Here is a 16649-nt window from a genome sequence, read left to right on the forward strand (position 1 = left end):
AGCAAGGTTATAACATTGACACAACATCTCAGTAACATTGCCAGAACATTTTGCGTTAGCTGGGTAGCCGCAAAGTCCCGTTACTGTAGCCTTCTGGGAAATCACACAGAGGAAACAAATCAGCCGGAATTAAGCTAGCGGCCTCTCCCCTCGGCCTCGCTACGAGGCCATTTTGGCTCAAAGACCACTGCCTCCTCCCTTTTTCGAATGGGAAATTAAACATTCGGACATTTGTGCGCATTTGAATTGGACCCCTCGGGCTATTCATTTGTGAACGTTGTAGTTGTAATTGGGTTGATGTAGCGTAATTACAACGCTGTCTTCCCTCCTCTCCTGAGATTCGCCGGACTGACGCCCCGCTCGATATATCTCACCCCGCCTCCACGTCCCCCTTTTTATACGGCTGCTAGCGCAAGAGCAATATTTTCTCATTCGCATCTCGACGCCTTTTTGCGCAAGTATTTGTAAACTGTCAACCAGGTGTCCCGCAATGACCTCCATTAACCTGTACTCTCCCCCCCCCCCCCAAGGAAAGACAAGAGACCCGTGCGCTCGCACTACAGGTTGGTGCTGTTGCCTGTCAGCCAAAGCCTTCCGGAACCGTGTTATGAAATACGATGATCTTGTTTGAGTCGGGAGATATGGATACGATCATCGGAGGACCGTTTAGGGAGCCTTTACACCCCCCCCCCCCCAACCCCCCACCCCCGAAGACGGACGTACGGGCGGAAGCTGAACTCTCTCCGCCGCTGTTGGGAGGAACCTGATCGAAGGGCCGGAAACGGAGCCTCCCGATTGGCCCTCCTCTACCTCTCCCACACCCCTCGACCCGGCCACCTCGTCTGATCTCCGATCTCTCACACAGAGGGTGTCGTTATCTCTTTTTTATTTTATTATTTTATTTTGCCGGGCGAAGGCAGTCACACGGAAGCCCTTGAGCAGAGCAGAGGTGACAGAAAAGCCGTTTAATTTGTTAATTTCCCCGGTCCCGTTCGCCTGTCCCCGTGTGACTGAAGGGGGAGGGGAGGGGTGCGCGGCTGGAAGAAAACTTCAATTTCAAAAGGAGCCTCAGGCTGAATAGGACCGCGGGAGCGTGTGCTTATAGCACCGTGGCTGGTCTCCTGTGGCGGTTTAGGAAGCCACTCGATAGCCGCAGTGTTTTTTCCCCCCTGAAATTCTGCGCTCAGACAGAAAGTTCTGTCTCTACTCTGTCTGCAGAAGTTTGCAGCTCACCGTCCAGAACGGTTCTCTCGCCCCCTTGGGCGTTCAGCCTGACGTGGCCGCCAGCTCAATGGCGCCTTCTACTGGACTGGAGGCTAAAGAAGCACTGGTTGGCTCCTGGGCTGTGTTGCTGTGGTGGAGAGCTGCGTGTGTGTGGGAGGTAAGTCACGTGACTTGCTTACCTGGGCACGTGGGCTGGCGGGAGTCCGGAACCAGCGGCTCTGGAGGCCTTCCGGACACTGATGGAGGGGGGGGATGTGTGCCCCTGGGGGGTCAGGGTGTGGGGGCTTCCCCCCCCACCACAAAAAGGAGGTGGGGATCGCTCGACTCCAGAGTCATGTCAGCCAGGGCGAGGGGGGGAACTTGTGACGGGCGTCACCCTGGTGCCGTTCCACCCCCCTCAAGCAAGTCCACCCCTCCCGAAAATACATGAGCTCCACCCTACTTATGTAAGGCGTCCATCAGAAAAATACATATTAAGAATGGCAATAAATAAATATTAATTGCTTATGTAATTATTCATTAATTTGCTATGCAAATCTAACTTATGGAATCGTTAATCTAGGTGACCTGAGCGCGCACTTTAATTAATAACAAAGGACGTTTATATAACACGCATTGTGGACGCCCAGGCGACTCCCATAGTTTCAGCGCCGCAAATATCAACTGCCGATCGTACGTCGGTAACGGCTATAAATAACACGGACACCTGTAACCGCGCGCATCGTGAAATGGATCACGGCGCTCGTCTGGCCGCTACCGAAATTATAAACTACGACATACATGGTGGCAGTCACTTTTACGACTTCTAATAATATGATCACTGTCTAGTAAAGTCACGCGCCTGTAGCTTCTTTGCGTCTGAAGTTAAAACCGAATGGAAAAACAAACAACCGAAGGGACTTGTCCGCAGCGAAAAGTGGCACGAAACGTTTTGAGCCGAACGAGCCAGCACGGCAATTTAATTTTGTCATGGAACGAGATTCAAGGACGTCGGCGCGTTCAATCAGACTACTGAACACAGAGGGACACGCGGGAATGCTAATGCTAATCGTCAGAGAGAGGGCACTCGGAGCTGCTATTTAAAAAATAAATCAGTGGCTTCGTTTTATATTTCACACGCACGCACTTACAATCCCTTTGGCATATCTTTTGCAAGGCATTGCATCAGTCAAACAAGAGATGATTAAATCGAGCAGTGCATCTAATAGGCTACGATTCAAAGATGTCATTACATGTAAATATGGACAGAACTGGAAATTATACATATTAAATAAATATTATATTAAATAAATAAAGTCTGTAATGAACAATTGCAAAAATTGCTTTGCTTCGACTTTGGCATTTCCAGTAGAGAGATGGGCCTGATCATGTTTCCCTCAGTACCCAATCTTATTTACATGTTTATTATTAGTAAGTACTGATTGAAGAAAAACAGCATTCGGGGGTTTTTTGTTTTTATTTAAATGTCATCCTCTCCAAGCGCCCGAGGAAGAATTCTCCAGGTGTGCAAACACCCTCACCCAATTATTTACAGGATACACAACAACCAGTCAGAAGGCTAACAGCACAGAGGCCTGTGATGCATTAGCCGCGACGCTGCGGTCAGCCCGACGACTGGCTGATCTGCTCCAGGCTCACCTCTCTTTCCTGCGCGTGAGGTCAGAGAGGGCGGGAATCGCCCGGTGGACCTGCTCGGGGACGGACGGGCAGAAGAGGCCAGCGCAGTGGAGCCGAAACAGAGGGCCTTAAAATAAAACTCCCCCCCCCCAAAAAATAAATACAGTAATAATAATAAAAAAAGGACTTCAAAATACACAGCGGTCTGTCTGGAAGGTGGCTCACAGGATTGGCTCTGTGAAGCGGCCGCAGGAAGAGAAGGAGGAAATGAGCTTTATGTTCGGTGAGTGGAGGAACAGTGGATTTGAACAGACAGGACTAAGGAATCCGCAGAGCGCCGACAAATCGCCCCCAGCCCTCCCTCCTCTGGGCCTGTACTCCCTTGGGTTTGCATCCCAGGGCGTACGGGCGGCCGAAGATTCCCCATGTCCTCCGCGCCGTCCCCCACCCACTCCGTCCCATCACTGCCCCTCAGTCCGCAAAGCTCCAAACATCCTGATTCACGTACCATTTAAGGTGTGAGGTCACAAATATGCGATTAGAAAGTTCTTAACTCAATATTCTAATCGCTGATGTCACAATCACTGCTGGAAACTGAAAGCAAAGGAGTTCTAGAACACCGACTAAGAAATTTGGGGGGGGGGGGGGGGGGGGGGGGGGGGGGGGGGGGGGGGGGGGGGGGGGGGGGACATTCCGAAAAGATCCACTCTTCAAAGGGTTAACTGTATTTCAGGATGAATAAAAACCAAACATTTTCATATAATTGGCTGGACTTAGTACCCATGAGCACTCAGCGTATGAACTGGGACAGAAAGTGACAGTATAATGGATCTTAATATTTTTTCCACACCACCCCGCCCTTCCATCCTCCCCAACCCCCTTCTTCGGCGAGGACATCTTTATCAAGGGCAAAGCCCTCTTATAAATGCAAGGGGCATTAGTCTTCATACAGATGAATGACAATGGCAGCTCAGAGTCCCATTTCATTATCTACGTTTCTTTGGCACAAAAAGTAAAAGAGGAAAAAAAAAAGAAAAGAAAAAAAATCACCCAACAAAACATGCTCTGACCTTGTGTTTCCTACACAGATAAGCACGGAGAAGATTGATTTCTTTTCAGCTCTTGATTCATGCTTGCCATTGTTCCACGCCCCCCCCTTCCCCCAAATAAGTAAATAAATAAATAAACTCTGTGAGGACCATAGTCTAGAAGTGCTGAGGTAGTATATTAATTACACTGAAAAGACTGTTCATGGGGGAAAAAATAAAAAGTCTGAACCCGACACCACAGATACTTTTACACTGCAATCTGACGCCTTCACTCCATCACAAGGACCTCCCAAAAAGAAGAAGGACAGGATATCATATTTGTTGACTCATCATTACTCGTTCTGTGAAAAAAAGACATGCATTTGCCCTGCTTTATAAAAATAAAAAAAACCTGTTGTTTGACAGTAGTGGCCACTAGATGGCACTGTAGTCCTTTTCAAACATTCTTTAGGGTTCAACTGAGATACCTTATAGTTTTCTTTACTTCTACGCAGTATGGGGCATGTAGTCTCCGTTTGACTTCTCCAGCTTTATGTCATGTCCAAATGCCCCCCTCTCTGCTCTCGATAACCATAAATCTAAAAGCTTAACTTCCTGCAGACTAAAAGCATCCAACTGCCAGCATCTATCAGCTACAACAGGGGTGCCTAACCCTGTTCCTGGAGATCTACCATCCTGTAGGTTTCCACTGTGAAACCCTAACAAAGCACACCATCATTCAACAGCTAGAGCAGGGCTGCCCAACCCTGTTCCTAGAGGTCTACCATCCTGTAGGTTTCCACTCCAACCCTAACAAAGCACACCTCACTCAACAGCTAAAGATCTCATCGAGCTTCCAACTTGTTGAATCAGGCGTGCCGAGTTAGGGTTGAAATTAAAACCAACAGGACATTAGGACATCTCCAGGAAAAACAGGGTTGGAAACCGCTGGTGTAGAGACAAAGTCTTGAGTGTAGTATGATCAACACGAAAAGCAAACGAACCACGACTGAAAATATCACCTGTACAGAGTCAAAAAAAGAGCGATCAAATCTGTAGAGGTGCCTCTCCTCATCTCTCCAGCCTTTTGAGTTCTACATTGATCTGGCAACATAACCAAGCACCTGCCCTTCAGGGATTGCGATAGGCAGGAAATCTTACAGCGCCGTATATCTGAAAGTCAAAACAATAAAATACACGTGATAAAGACGGCCTTGTGGTTTCCTGCGAGGGGAATCAATGAAGAAAAAAAGGTTTCGATTGCCTGCGGGAGCTAGTTTTTTTTTCTGAAACTTCAATATGTTGCACATGAAATTATACTTTCCCGCATTCCTGATATAAGAATTTATGTTTTGAGAGTGAGCTTTATGGTTTATATGCCATTTTGAAAAGTTACGTTGAGAATTTAAATGCTGATGAAAGAGTAAAGGAGTCAACAGTAAAAATGTACAGTTTTATTAGAGGTCTAATTCTGCCACTTACCACTGATGCTACATGCATATATAGAGATTGATAAGATAGAACAAATGCCACTATCAGCTGTTGAATCTTAGCATCCTCTGTTTAATGTAAATGCAAACAGGACATACCTTTAGCGTTTATTGTGTTGCTTTGTTACAGGGTGCGAGAAGTCTAGGAGAAAAGGCACTGAAATTCACAGTCACTGAGGTGATCTAGGTCAGGGATACTTCAATCTGGCCCTCGATGCCGGTAGTACCACTGATTATCTCCTACCCGATAGTTAGCTTATCGATTAATGGCACTGATTGGCCAGAGATTTGCCCCGGATTTAATTCAGCTCCTGATTGGTGGGGAATAATGACAACTGGCAGTGCTGCTGGCGTCCAGGGCTGGATCTGAGTATCCCCGCTCGAAGTAAAACTAAGTAAAGTCTGAGGTGCCTAACATTACTTTAAAGGCATTTAGCAGACGCTCTTATCCAGAGCGACTTACATTGTATCCAGTTATACAGCTGGATACATACTGAAGCAATGCAGGTTAAGTACCTGGCTCAAGGGTGCAACAGCAGTGTCCTACCGGGGAACCGAACCTGCGACCTTTAGGCTACAAGACCAACTCCTTAGCCATTATACTATAGTGCCGCCCCTAACAGAGCCCCCTGTGGGCGCAGGGCATGATGGGAAGGCGGAGGGCGTGTCACTTCTTCTTGCCGGCGCTCTTCAGCTGTTTGCGACTGGTCACCTGGGGCTGAGGCGTGGTCTTCTCTCGCTCCGCCTCCAGCGCTGACTCCGCCCCCTCCCTCTTTAGCTCCGCCTCCAGAATCCGGCCCCAGTACGCCTCCCGGGCCTGGAGGATCCGCCTCCTCTGCTGGTCCAGGGCCATCTGATTGGACAGGACAGGCGCTCGTCACGGTCTGTATCCGCCTCACAGCCGCAGAGGATCAGCCACAGGCTTCATCTTATACTCAACCCGTCACGCCCTTCTAACTTAGCGTAGCGCCCATTAGAAACATGGTGTCGTGCAGCTATTTAAACCACACGTTTTCTACTGGGGAGAGAAAATAAAAAAAACATTAAAAACCTATTGAGCTAAATGTGATGGGGAAATGTGAGATGATTGGCCCTTAAAAGGCCAACGGGACCTTAAAAATTCAATCAGCTGATGCCCTGGTGCACTGTGGGATGCCGAGTACAGCCGAGTACACATGGGTGCACTGGCAGGAACCAGCCAGCACTTTCTGTTTTTTTTATGGGTGAAAGATGGAATTTGCTGGGACGTCCGGTCCAACGGACAACGTGTGGCTTGACGGCGACGCGGATTCCCGCCTGGTGTTGGTGCGGTGTTTTCGGGTGGGGCGACGCAAAGCCACGAACATCCCCGCGAGCAAGAAGCAGAGACGCCGCTCAGAACCACCCCCGCCCCCCCGGGGCGACCCCCCCGTCCCGCCAGTCACGAGCGCTCAATCAGCCCGCCGTTCAAACGCGCTTCCTGTACCGCGCGCGGGCGAAACAAAAACTCCCCCCCCGTCGCCGCGGGAACCGTCCCGGGGAGGCTTTTCAGAGCACGCCGCGGCTTTGTGCCAGAGCATGCTGGGAAGGATGCGCTTTTGACGAGGAGACGCGGTGGCGGCGGCGCGCAGATGTTGCCGTGGCGATGCTTTCCTTCCTTCCTTCCGTTTCCCGCGCCCTGACATGGCTCACTAAGGACTCTTTTCAAATATTTGTTATCCCCGCCCCCAACAGCGACTGCCACTCCGTATAACAAACCTTTTTTAAGACTCCCCCCCCCCCCGCAGCGCCAAAATTACCGGTCTCGCTAATCCCGACGTTTTTAGGGCTCAGACACCGTGCCGCGAAACGAGCTCCATTCGCCGGTGATTTCAAGCGCTCCTCACAGAATTGCTCTGAAGAAAAAAAAAACTGCCATCAATTCCCCGGATAATTTTCCATTAAAACGCCTCAGCGAATTTGCCATCGAGCGCCACTTCTTACCTGCGTGCGCAACACCCACCAAAGCAGCTGTTTCAGAATTCCGTTATTGCTTATGTCATACCGTCACGTGACATCAGCAAGCCTTGCACACGTTGCATCAGCGTCGACCGAAATCAAATACGTACTCGCACTTCAGTAATGGTGGTTCTTTTCCAGAGCTGCCGAAGTGTGTGTGGGGGTAAGATTGCGAAAATACCCACCCAAATAAACACGCACCTCCTCAGCCAAAAACGCAGAGGAGGTGCGTTTTGGCTGCCCCTCAGGACCTTGGACAGCGACACGCCCACCTGCTGGCAGCCACAGCTGCGGCAGACTGATAAATCACCCCAGGTGTGGCTTGTAGTCCTTAACAGGCATCGAGTCATTTGGAAACACATCAACTGTCTGACGCAGGAGCGCTGCCTTCACGAGTACTTCACATTGGACCTTCCCTTTTCTAAGAGCGGTGAACTTTTTCAAAGGATATTTCAGCTTCTGTTTGTGTTTTTAAAGCAGCTAAAAAAATATGCCTTCGTACTCTGGATTTTAATTAAAATTATGTTCTGATTTCCTCTGTTCTTACAGTTTTACATCCCCCCCTATTTTTTATTGCTTTTAGTGCTGCTTAGTCTTGCTTTTATCGTCCATTTGTTCTTGTTTTTATTATTGCTTTTTTATTTAAGCCATAGCACACAGCTCTTTGTGCCGCAGTCTACGTCCAGCAGGATGCCGCATAAATAAAGTTTTATTCTTTATGAGGGCAGTAAAGAGAGTTCTTGCATCTCGTACAGACGCGTGAGTGCTGACCTTGGATCAGTTGTGGCTTTCATGCTCGTAATGGACGAGGTTAGGACGTGGGTGGGATAAGACTGATCTCGGATCAGTTGAGGCTTTCATGTGCGTAATGGACGAGGTTAGGACGTGGGTGGGATAAGACTGATCTCGGATCAGTTGTGGCTTTCATGCTCGTAATGGACGAGGTTAGGACGTGGGTGGGGGGAGACTGATCCCAAATCAGTTGAGGTTTTCATGCTCATAATAGACGGTTAGGACGTGGGCGGGAGAAGACTGATCCCAGATCAGCTGTGGCTTTCACGCTCATAATGGACGCAGTTAGGAAATGGGCGGGGGGGAGACTGACCCCAGATCAGTTCGGCGGGCCCCGCCCCTCACCTGCAGGCCCTCGTACAGGTCCAGGTGGCGCCTCTTGAGCTGCTCCCGGGAGACCCGCTCCTCCTCCCGGCGCTCCAGGATGGTGTCTCGGATCAGCCGGAAGCCCTGGATCCGCTCCGCCTTCTCCCGCCGCTGCGCCTCCTCCACGGAGACGTCCTTCAGCACGGGCTCCTCCCTCTGCCTCCTGCCCCGGTGGGGGGGGGGGGAGAGGGGGGGAGGGAGAGAGAGAGAGGGAGAGGGGGGGTGAGGGAGAGTGAGAGAGAGGCACACACACACACGTACGCACACACACGCATACCTGCACGCTAGGTTACCTCAAATTTGCATTTGTCCTCAACTTCACTCGGCTTACAAAAAAAAAAAAAAACGAAGATGTTTTTTTTCTCCACAAACAGCTCAGCAATTTAGCAATCAGCAAAATGAGCCCAAATGTGGAAGAAGAAAAAGCCCCTCAACACCTGGGTCTAATTGGAGCGCAAGTCAGAGTCAGGGACAGACGCTGATTGAATCGAAGCCCCATAAACGTTCCTTCATCAAATCAGACCTGTTTGCGCTTCCCAAGCCCCATTTAAAGCCCCAAATGTGCGCAGCGCCCCATCGGGGAGATGAAGGGGAATTACCATGCGCCTGAATGAGCCCTGATTGCACGACTCCGTCTTCGTTTCTCATCCCACGGCGAAGGCAAAGGCAGCCATTTATCTTCGTGTGACCGAAAATATTCGACGCCGACGCCGACGCCGACCGGCTAAAACACGGGTTCGGTCGGAAATGAATATAAACGAGCGCGGGAGACTGTTGCCGAGCGACTGGGCGGGCAGCATGTGCGGGCACTGAAAAAAAACCGAAAAACTATTTCATCTTCTAAAGAACGGGGTGGTCGTTCTTTTTGGGGCTGACCGACCTTCACAGAGAGGAAGAGGAGGAACGAAGGCTGTTCGGGAGGTGAAGCGGGGGGGACAACTAATTTCTCTCCTCTGATTGGCCGACTCCCACTGCCGGCTCGCGGTGGGGTGTCAGTCGTCACTAGACGGATAGATACGGGGGCGATGAGCGGAGATCTCCGGGGAACTTGAGGCTAATTCGGCCCAAAATAGCGTCATAATTAATAGAGTCAAATATTAGCATATTAATCCACTGGGAAAGGAGTAGAGAACTGTAAAAGCGAACACTGAGGAAAAAGTGTCATGTAACGCCTTTCCAAGAACGCAAGGATGAAGCCGGTGAAGTAACGGAAGACATTTTAAGCTAGCGAGTGTGTGTGTGTCCGTGTGTGTGTGTGTGTGTGTGTCCGTGTGTGTGTGTGTGCGTGTCCGTGTGTGTGTGTGTGTGCAGGAGACATATAAGATTTTGAAATTCACCGTTAGATCTTTAACTGGATGTACTGTTCGTTTGGTCTCTGAAACCATAAAGGGGTGTGCACAGCACCTCTGTTCCTGAATCCTCAGGAATGAAAACAACATCAGGCTTTTAAAAGCAGAGTTTGTTTCCAACGGTGGGTTTGATTCCCAGAGTAAGGGAGCGGTATGGTCGTACAGGGGCTCCTAAAAACCGTGGAACTTCCCTGCTCACTGGTTCTGAGTCAGTGCTACACAGGTTCCATTTATAACCAATCAGATCTCAAGGACAATTAAAGGTCAAGCGTACGGTTTTCAAATTTCCGCTTTATTCGGGCTTCCCCTGAAACTGCTTGGTTTTCAACGGTGGAACTGCACCGGAGAGAGGGAACTGATGTCGAGTTCCCAAAAACAATGACTCCCCCACCAAAAAAAAAATTATTCCCCCTGCTGCAGTTCTGGCTTTTAAATGCCAGCCAGTTCCCGCAGACTCTGGCCTGTGCACAGACACTCATTTCCCAGTGTGCTTTGCAGGGCATGTCAGCAGCCAATGCCTTGTCAAAGCCAGGCTTAATGAATGGGCCAGAGAGCTAGCCAATTAGTTAGCACCACCAGCACGTTTAGATCAACACTTGCCATTTTAATGACATCAAGCCATTTATAGCCTGGTTAGCCTGGAACGAACATTAGCGGCAATGCTTTAGCTTCAGCACAGGAGAAGGAGCACCAAGTTGTGTCTCCAGACATAAAAGGGAACACATCCACGGCAGGGGAGACGTTCCAAAACATTTAAGAACGCAAAGTATTAGTCAGCTCTGAGAAATCACAGCCTGCTCTTAGTGCGCATTCAACACTTCTCCAGGGTTTAACGTCTCCACAGAACTTTAAATGGAACCGAAGTGACAATTGCTGAACATTTCTCAATCGGCCTAATTTGCCGTCGCTCTGCTGGAGTGCGTTGGAGCCCTGGGCCGGTTCACCGATGACGCAGACCGACATTCCCCCCGGTCGAATAATTGGATAATACGTGGAACGCGAGCTGTCTATAATTATAAACAGCGACTCGATTGAATGTAATGAATGGAGAATCTTTCGGAGCTAAAAAGCCAGACATCCGTCAAGCAGACAAAAACGGAGACGGGCGAACTGCGAGGCGATGAAGGAGAGAGAGAGAGAGAGAGAGAGACGGAAGTCTAGTTCGCTCACACTCAGCCTTTATCATGGGGGAGAGAGAGAGGGAGGGAGAGAAAGAGAGAGAGTGTGGCAGAGGCAGAGAGAGAGAGGGGGAGGGAGGGAGAGAGAGGTAGATAGAGAGAGACAGAGAGACGGTGACAGAGAGAGAGGGATGAAGGGAGAGAGGTAGAGAGAGGGAGGGAGAGAGAGGTTGAGACAGGGAGAGAGAGAGAGAGAGACAGAGAGATGATGACAGAGAGAGAGGGAGGAAGGGAGAGTGAGGTAGAGATAGACAGAGGGAGGGAGAGAGGTAGAGACAGAGGGAGATAGAGAGAAGGTGACAGACCTGATAAAGGGGGTAAGGTCCATGGGGTGCTGGAAGGTCGGCTGGTGCTCTTCCCTCTGAGTGGAGGCGTTTGGAGGAACATCTGGATCTGCAGGCGGGGCAGCTGTCAGAAAACACAGTGGAGAAAAACATCATTATCCAATAAAAACACCGCACACACAGCTGTTCACTGCACACCCTGACGATCTGCCAAATTTCCTGAGTGCACTAGTCTGTGCCCGGCCCATTAAAATCCTTTACATCCCAGACCTAGAACGCGGGCGAAAGGGCCTATTAGCTATATTCTAGAATTAAACCAAAGCCCTTTTCACCCAGCCAATCAGAAAGGACCTCAGGGCCCGGTTTTCCATTCATTCAGGAAATGGCCTTATGTACACATCTCGCGTGTTCTACTTAATAGAGTTCAGGTCTCGGGGCTGTTTGTGATGTCACAAAAGCCCGGCAGGCCTGGCTGACCAATGAGAGGGGAGGGTTTATAAATCTGAAAGCTCAGCTCAGCCTCTCCGCGACTCCTGCACCTGAGCTGAACTTGTGGAGGCGGAGCCTCTTCTGGGGATGACTGGGTACAGCCACATGTACGACGTGTGGCTGCGTCCTGAGAAGAACCTGCGTGTGCAATTATTCTGAGATCTTCAAATCCTCTCGTTTAGCAAACACTGTTGTGATTGCTCACTATCACACAGACACCAGTCATAAGGCTGCTTGTGTCTGCTCCGAGAACACTTGGATGTTGTGTGTGTGTGTGTGTGTGTGTGTGTGCGTGCGCATGTGTGCTTGCGTGCGTGCATGTATATGTGCGTGTGTGTATGTGTGCGTGTGTGTGCGCATGTGCATGTCTCTCTCTCTGTGCGTGTGTATGCATGTCTCTCTGAGTGTGTGTGCATGTGTGTGTGTGTGTGTGTGTGTAATTAAACAGTGGATATCCAGGTCTCTCTCATCTCCTCCTCAGTGCGCGGGGACTCTGCTGACGGGCTGAATTCCAGTTCCCTGCAGGGGTGCAGGAGCTGGGCCCAAATCCGGCCCGTTACCGGAGCCAGCGGACAGTTCTGCTCACCGCAGCAACCGAGCCGCCACTCCACCGAGAGCCGCTAACACTCACCGGGATTTATTACCGAAGAGGAGGAGGAGGAGGAGGAGGAGGAGGAGGAGGAGGAGGAGGAGGAGGAGGAGGAGGAAGAGGAAGAGTGAGGAAGGCTTCTCCAGGACTGACGTGAGCAAGAATTACCTACGGTCGCGTGTAACACAAAAACGAGCGATTCCACGGGCCGTCCGGCGATGAATCAGGAGCGTCCTGAGCGAGCCCACGCAGCGCACGTCAAAATAAACACCATATAATCGGGCCGCAGGAGTGCGATAGCCTGATCTCCAATAGAGGGGAGAAAATGGAGGGTAAAAATGGTGCGTTTCTATGGACTGAAGGAGAAGGTGCTGAGCCATTATGACAGGTAAGATCAGAGACGTTTACGCACGACTCAAAGCACCAACAATATGAGAATGAGCACTGGAACACTGGACTGATATCTGTGTGTGTGTGTGTGTGTGTGTGTGTGAGAAAGAAGAGTGTGTGTGTGTTTATATAGAGAGCAAGAGAAGAGAAGGACACATTCGCAATTGATTCATTTTGCAGACGCTCTCATCCGGATCACCTTACAAGTGTGTTCATTGACAGGGGCAATACAACATGGCACACTCTTATCTTTAATAGCTGCCAGCAGCCTAACACAGCACTAGAAAGATATACAGAGAGAAAGAGAGAGAGAGAGAGAGAGAGATCTTTGATTCTCTGTTATTTAACAGTAAAAAAGGAGACATACAATTCTAGTTATACATAATAATAAAAGATGGAAAGAAAACCAACACAACAGAAAAAAAACAGGAAAAGAGAGAGAGAGAAATAGACTGAGAGAGGAAGAGGGAGAGAGAGAGGGAGGGAGAAAGACAGTGAGATAGAGAGACAGAGAGAGAGAGAAATAGAGTGAGAGAGACAGAGAGAGAGAAAGAGGGAGAGAGAGAGGGAGGGAGAAAGACAGAGTGAGACAGAGAGAGAGAGAAATAGAGAGTGAGAGAGAGAGAGAAATAGAGAGAGTGAGAGAGAGAGAGAAATAGAGAGAGAAACAGAGAGAATCACCCGTTTCATCGCCCTCCTCCGCTGCCGTGGCGACGGCTGGCTCCGCCTCCTGCGCAGGCTCGGCGGCGGCGGCGGCGTCTCGGCGCAGGGTCTTGTTGATGAACTGCAGCCGGGCCTGCATGGCCTGAGAGGGACAGAGCAGCGCAGCGACACGTCGGCAGAGCGCAATAACCGCAGCGTGGCTAACAACAGAGACGCGGCGAGGAAGAACATGTGACCGGGGGGGGGGGCGGGGGGGGGCAGGGTGGAGGGCTGCAGGAGGGGGGTGGAGTAAAAGGCCAGACAAACAAACGAAACAAAAAAAGAAAACACTCCTGTAGCTGTTACATCCGGTCGCTTACGGGTGCTTTTGCCTTTTTTTAAACGAACCAATCAGATCTCTGCGTAACAAACGCAGCCAGTGAGTGTCTGAGTCTGAACAGTAAAGTGTGAAAAAGGACAAACGAACGAACAAACAAAAAAAAAACACTCCTGTAGCTGTTCGGTCCAGTCGCTTAGGGTGCTTTTGCCTTTTTGAAAACGAACCAATCAGATCTCTGCCTAACAAACGCAGCCAGTGAGTGTCTGTGTCTGAATGGTAAAGTGTGACATTATTCAGGACCAAACAGCACGGTCTGTACTCAGACTCAGACACCAGCTGTTTGTGTGCTGTTTACTCAGTGCGCTGTTTAGTACTTTCAGACAAACGGACTGTGACTGAACAGGGGGTTCAGTACACAGTGATCACATGTCACGCGGGCCGCCTTTGTGGACAGGACACCGCATTACCATGGCCAAGGCCCTGCATAATATAGCCCAGAGAGAGAGAGAGGGAGTGAAAGAGAGAGGGAGGGAGGAGAGACCATGAGAGATGCATAGAAAGAGAAACTGAAAGAGACTGAGAGAAGGAAGAGAGAGATTTAGGGTGAGGAAGACTGAGAGACTGAGAGAGACCTTACGAGTCAGAGAGAGAGGGATAGATAGAGGGATAGAGAAAGAGAGGGATATAGAGTGAGAGAGAGACACTGATATATAGAAGGAGAGGGATATAGAGAGGGATAGAGAAAGAGAGGCAGGGAGGGATAGAGAAAGAGAAGGATATAGTGAGGGAGACAGAAAGAGAGGCAGTGAGTGGTAGAGAAAGAGAGGGATATAGGGAGGGATAGAGAGAGAGAGGGGTATAGAGAGGGATAGAGAAAGAGAGGGATATAGGGAGGGATAGAGAGAGAGAGGGGTATAGAGAGGGATAGAGAAAGAGAGGGATATAGAGAGGGATAGAGAAAGAGAGGGATAGAGAAAGAGAGGGATACAGGGAGGGATAGAGAGAGAGGGATACAGGGAGGGATAGAGAGAGAGGCAGACAGGGATAGAGAGAGAGAGGGGTATAGAGAGGGATAGAGAGAGAGGGGGGTACAGGGAGGGATAGAGAGAGGGATACAGGGAGGGATAGAGAGAGAGAGAGGGATACAGGGAGGGATAGAGAGAGAGGGATACAGGGAGGGATAGAGAAAGAGAGGGATACAGGGAGGGATAGAGAGAGAGGGATATAGGGCGGGACAGACGGAGCGGTACCTTGACGGCCCTCCCTGGCTCGGCTCTCTCCCAGGCCTGCTGTATGGCTCTGATCTGGTCCGCCCTCTCCGTGTCCTTCCTCACCTCCGCCGCCTCGCCGTCGCCATGGTCACAGACCAGCCGCAGGGCCCACTGCGGCCTGCTGGCGTCCAGGGTCTGCGGTGGCACGACGTCGCACCCCAAACAAAAACACCCCCCAAATAAAACACATCAATGAGATATCCGACAGAGCCCCCGATGCTGTACAGCTTCTGTTGCTGAGTTACAGCGGAACCATCGAGCGAGCTTCATCGGTTTCCGGTGGGAGTCTATTCCCCCTCCACACACTCCTACTGGTCCACAGAAACTCCCCACAGGATCAGACAGGCAGCTGGACACCCCTGACCCTAGGACATCACACCCATCACCCCCCCCCAACCCCCCTTCCATGGAATGCATTCCTAATTGAGCAGTTACTCCCTCTGAGCTCAGAAGACTCCTTCTTCAAGCACAACGTGGGTTCTTTTCCCGCCAAGATTCCTTCGACACTCGTCTGAAATAATTAGCCCTGATTGTTCATTTAGTTTCAGACCACAGTCTGTCTTTTGTCACTCGTATGAATTGCTTTGTCGCAATGTGCGGCGGTTGATAGTAAAAATTTCCGTCTGCAGCTGTGGTGGAAGATATTGGAGGAAAAAAAAAAAAAAAGAAAAACCCGACTTTAAAATGAGCTGGTACAACACCACTGCGTTCATAATTCAATGCAATTACCAATCAAGCAAAAAATGCAAGAGGTGATCCCGCCCCCTCCTGTAACAATCTCAGCTTCTCCTTCTCTGAATAAACTGAAAAATTCTGAGTGCCTGCCTGGTCTCCTTTAACCCTTCTATTTATTATTATTTATTACAGGCATTTAGCAGACGCTCTTATCCAGAGCGACTTACACAACTTTTACTTAGCACTTTACATTGTATCCATTTATACAGCTGGATATATACTGAAGCAATGCAGGTTAAGTACCTTGCTCAAGGGTACAACGGCAGTGTCCTTACCCGGGATTCGAACCTACAACCTTTCGGTTACAAGCGCAGTTCCTTACCCACTGCGCCACACTCCGTCCTCACTTCTAAAGGAGTGAGATCACAAATACGTGATTGGAATGTTCTTAACTGAACATTCTAATGCTGATTTAACAATCACTACTGGTGACTGAACGCAGTGCAGTTCTAGAACACTGACTGTTCTAGAACCTACTTTTCAAAAGGTAAAAAAAAATAAAAAAAACAGAAATGACATCACAGAAGACGACGTTGGAATGGGGAGAGAGAAGAGAGTGACGTGTGACACGGGCGCAAGGAGGCGGAGTCAAACACTCGCGGAATGCGGAATGCGGACGGACCTGAGCCTCCTGTCTGGAGCCGGGTTTGGCGGCAGGCTTCTCCTTCTCCTTCTCCTTCTCCTTCTCCTTCTCCTTCTCCTTGCCCTTGCGGGTGGACTTGGGCGTGGCGCACTTCTGGCTGTCGCCGCTCTGCGTCTCCGCGCTGACGGACGTGGGCGTGTCCTCCTGCTTCTCCATGGAAACTGCGCTCAGAGAAAAGGGCGGAGCTATCGTTCAGGCGCTTGCATTTGGCTTCTCGGGTTTCACCACCACAGCAAACGGCCCGT

General features: G+C 50.0%; 1 protein-coding gene across 1 annotated transcript in view; it reads right to left on the bottom strand.

The window, feature by feature from the left end:
• Positions 1–5308: 5308 nt before the first annotated feature.
• The window catches only part of adgb (androglobin), a 53356-nt gene continuing 42015 nt past the window's right edge, over positions 5309–16649 (bottom strand). The window contains exons 31-36 of the mRNA XM_035424099.1: positions 16384–16565; positions 15006–15161; positions 13455–13578; positions 11327–11429; positions 8474–8657; positions 5309–6212 (exon numbers count right to left, since the gene is read on the bottom strand). Coding sequence (XP_035279990.1) covers positions 6027–6212; positions 8474–8657; positions 11327–11429; positions 13455–13578; positions 15006–15161; positions 16384–16565 — 935 coding nt within the window. The 3' untranslated portion in view covers positions 5309–6026. The remainder of the gene's footprint in view (positions 6213–8473; positions 8658–11326; positions 11430–13454; positions 13579–15005; positions 15162–16383; positions 16566–16649) is intronic.

Source organism: Anguilla anguilla, chromosome 6, assembly GCF_013347855.1.
Source record: "Anguilla anguilla isolate fAngAng1 chromosome 6, fAngAng1.pri, whole genome shotgun sequence".
Classification (NCBI taxonomy): Eukaryota; Metazoa; Chordata; class Actinopteri; order Anguilliformes; family Anguillidae; genus Anguilla; species Anguilla anguilla.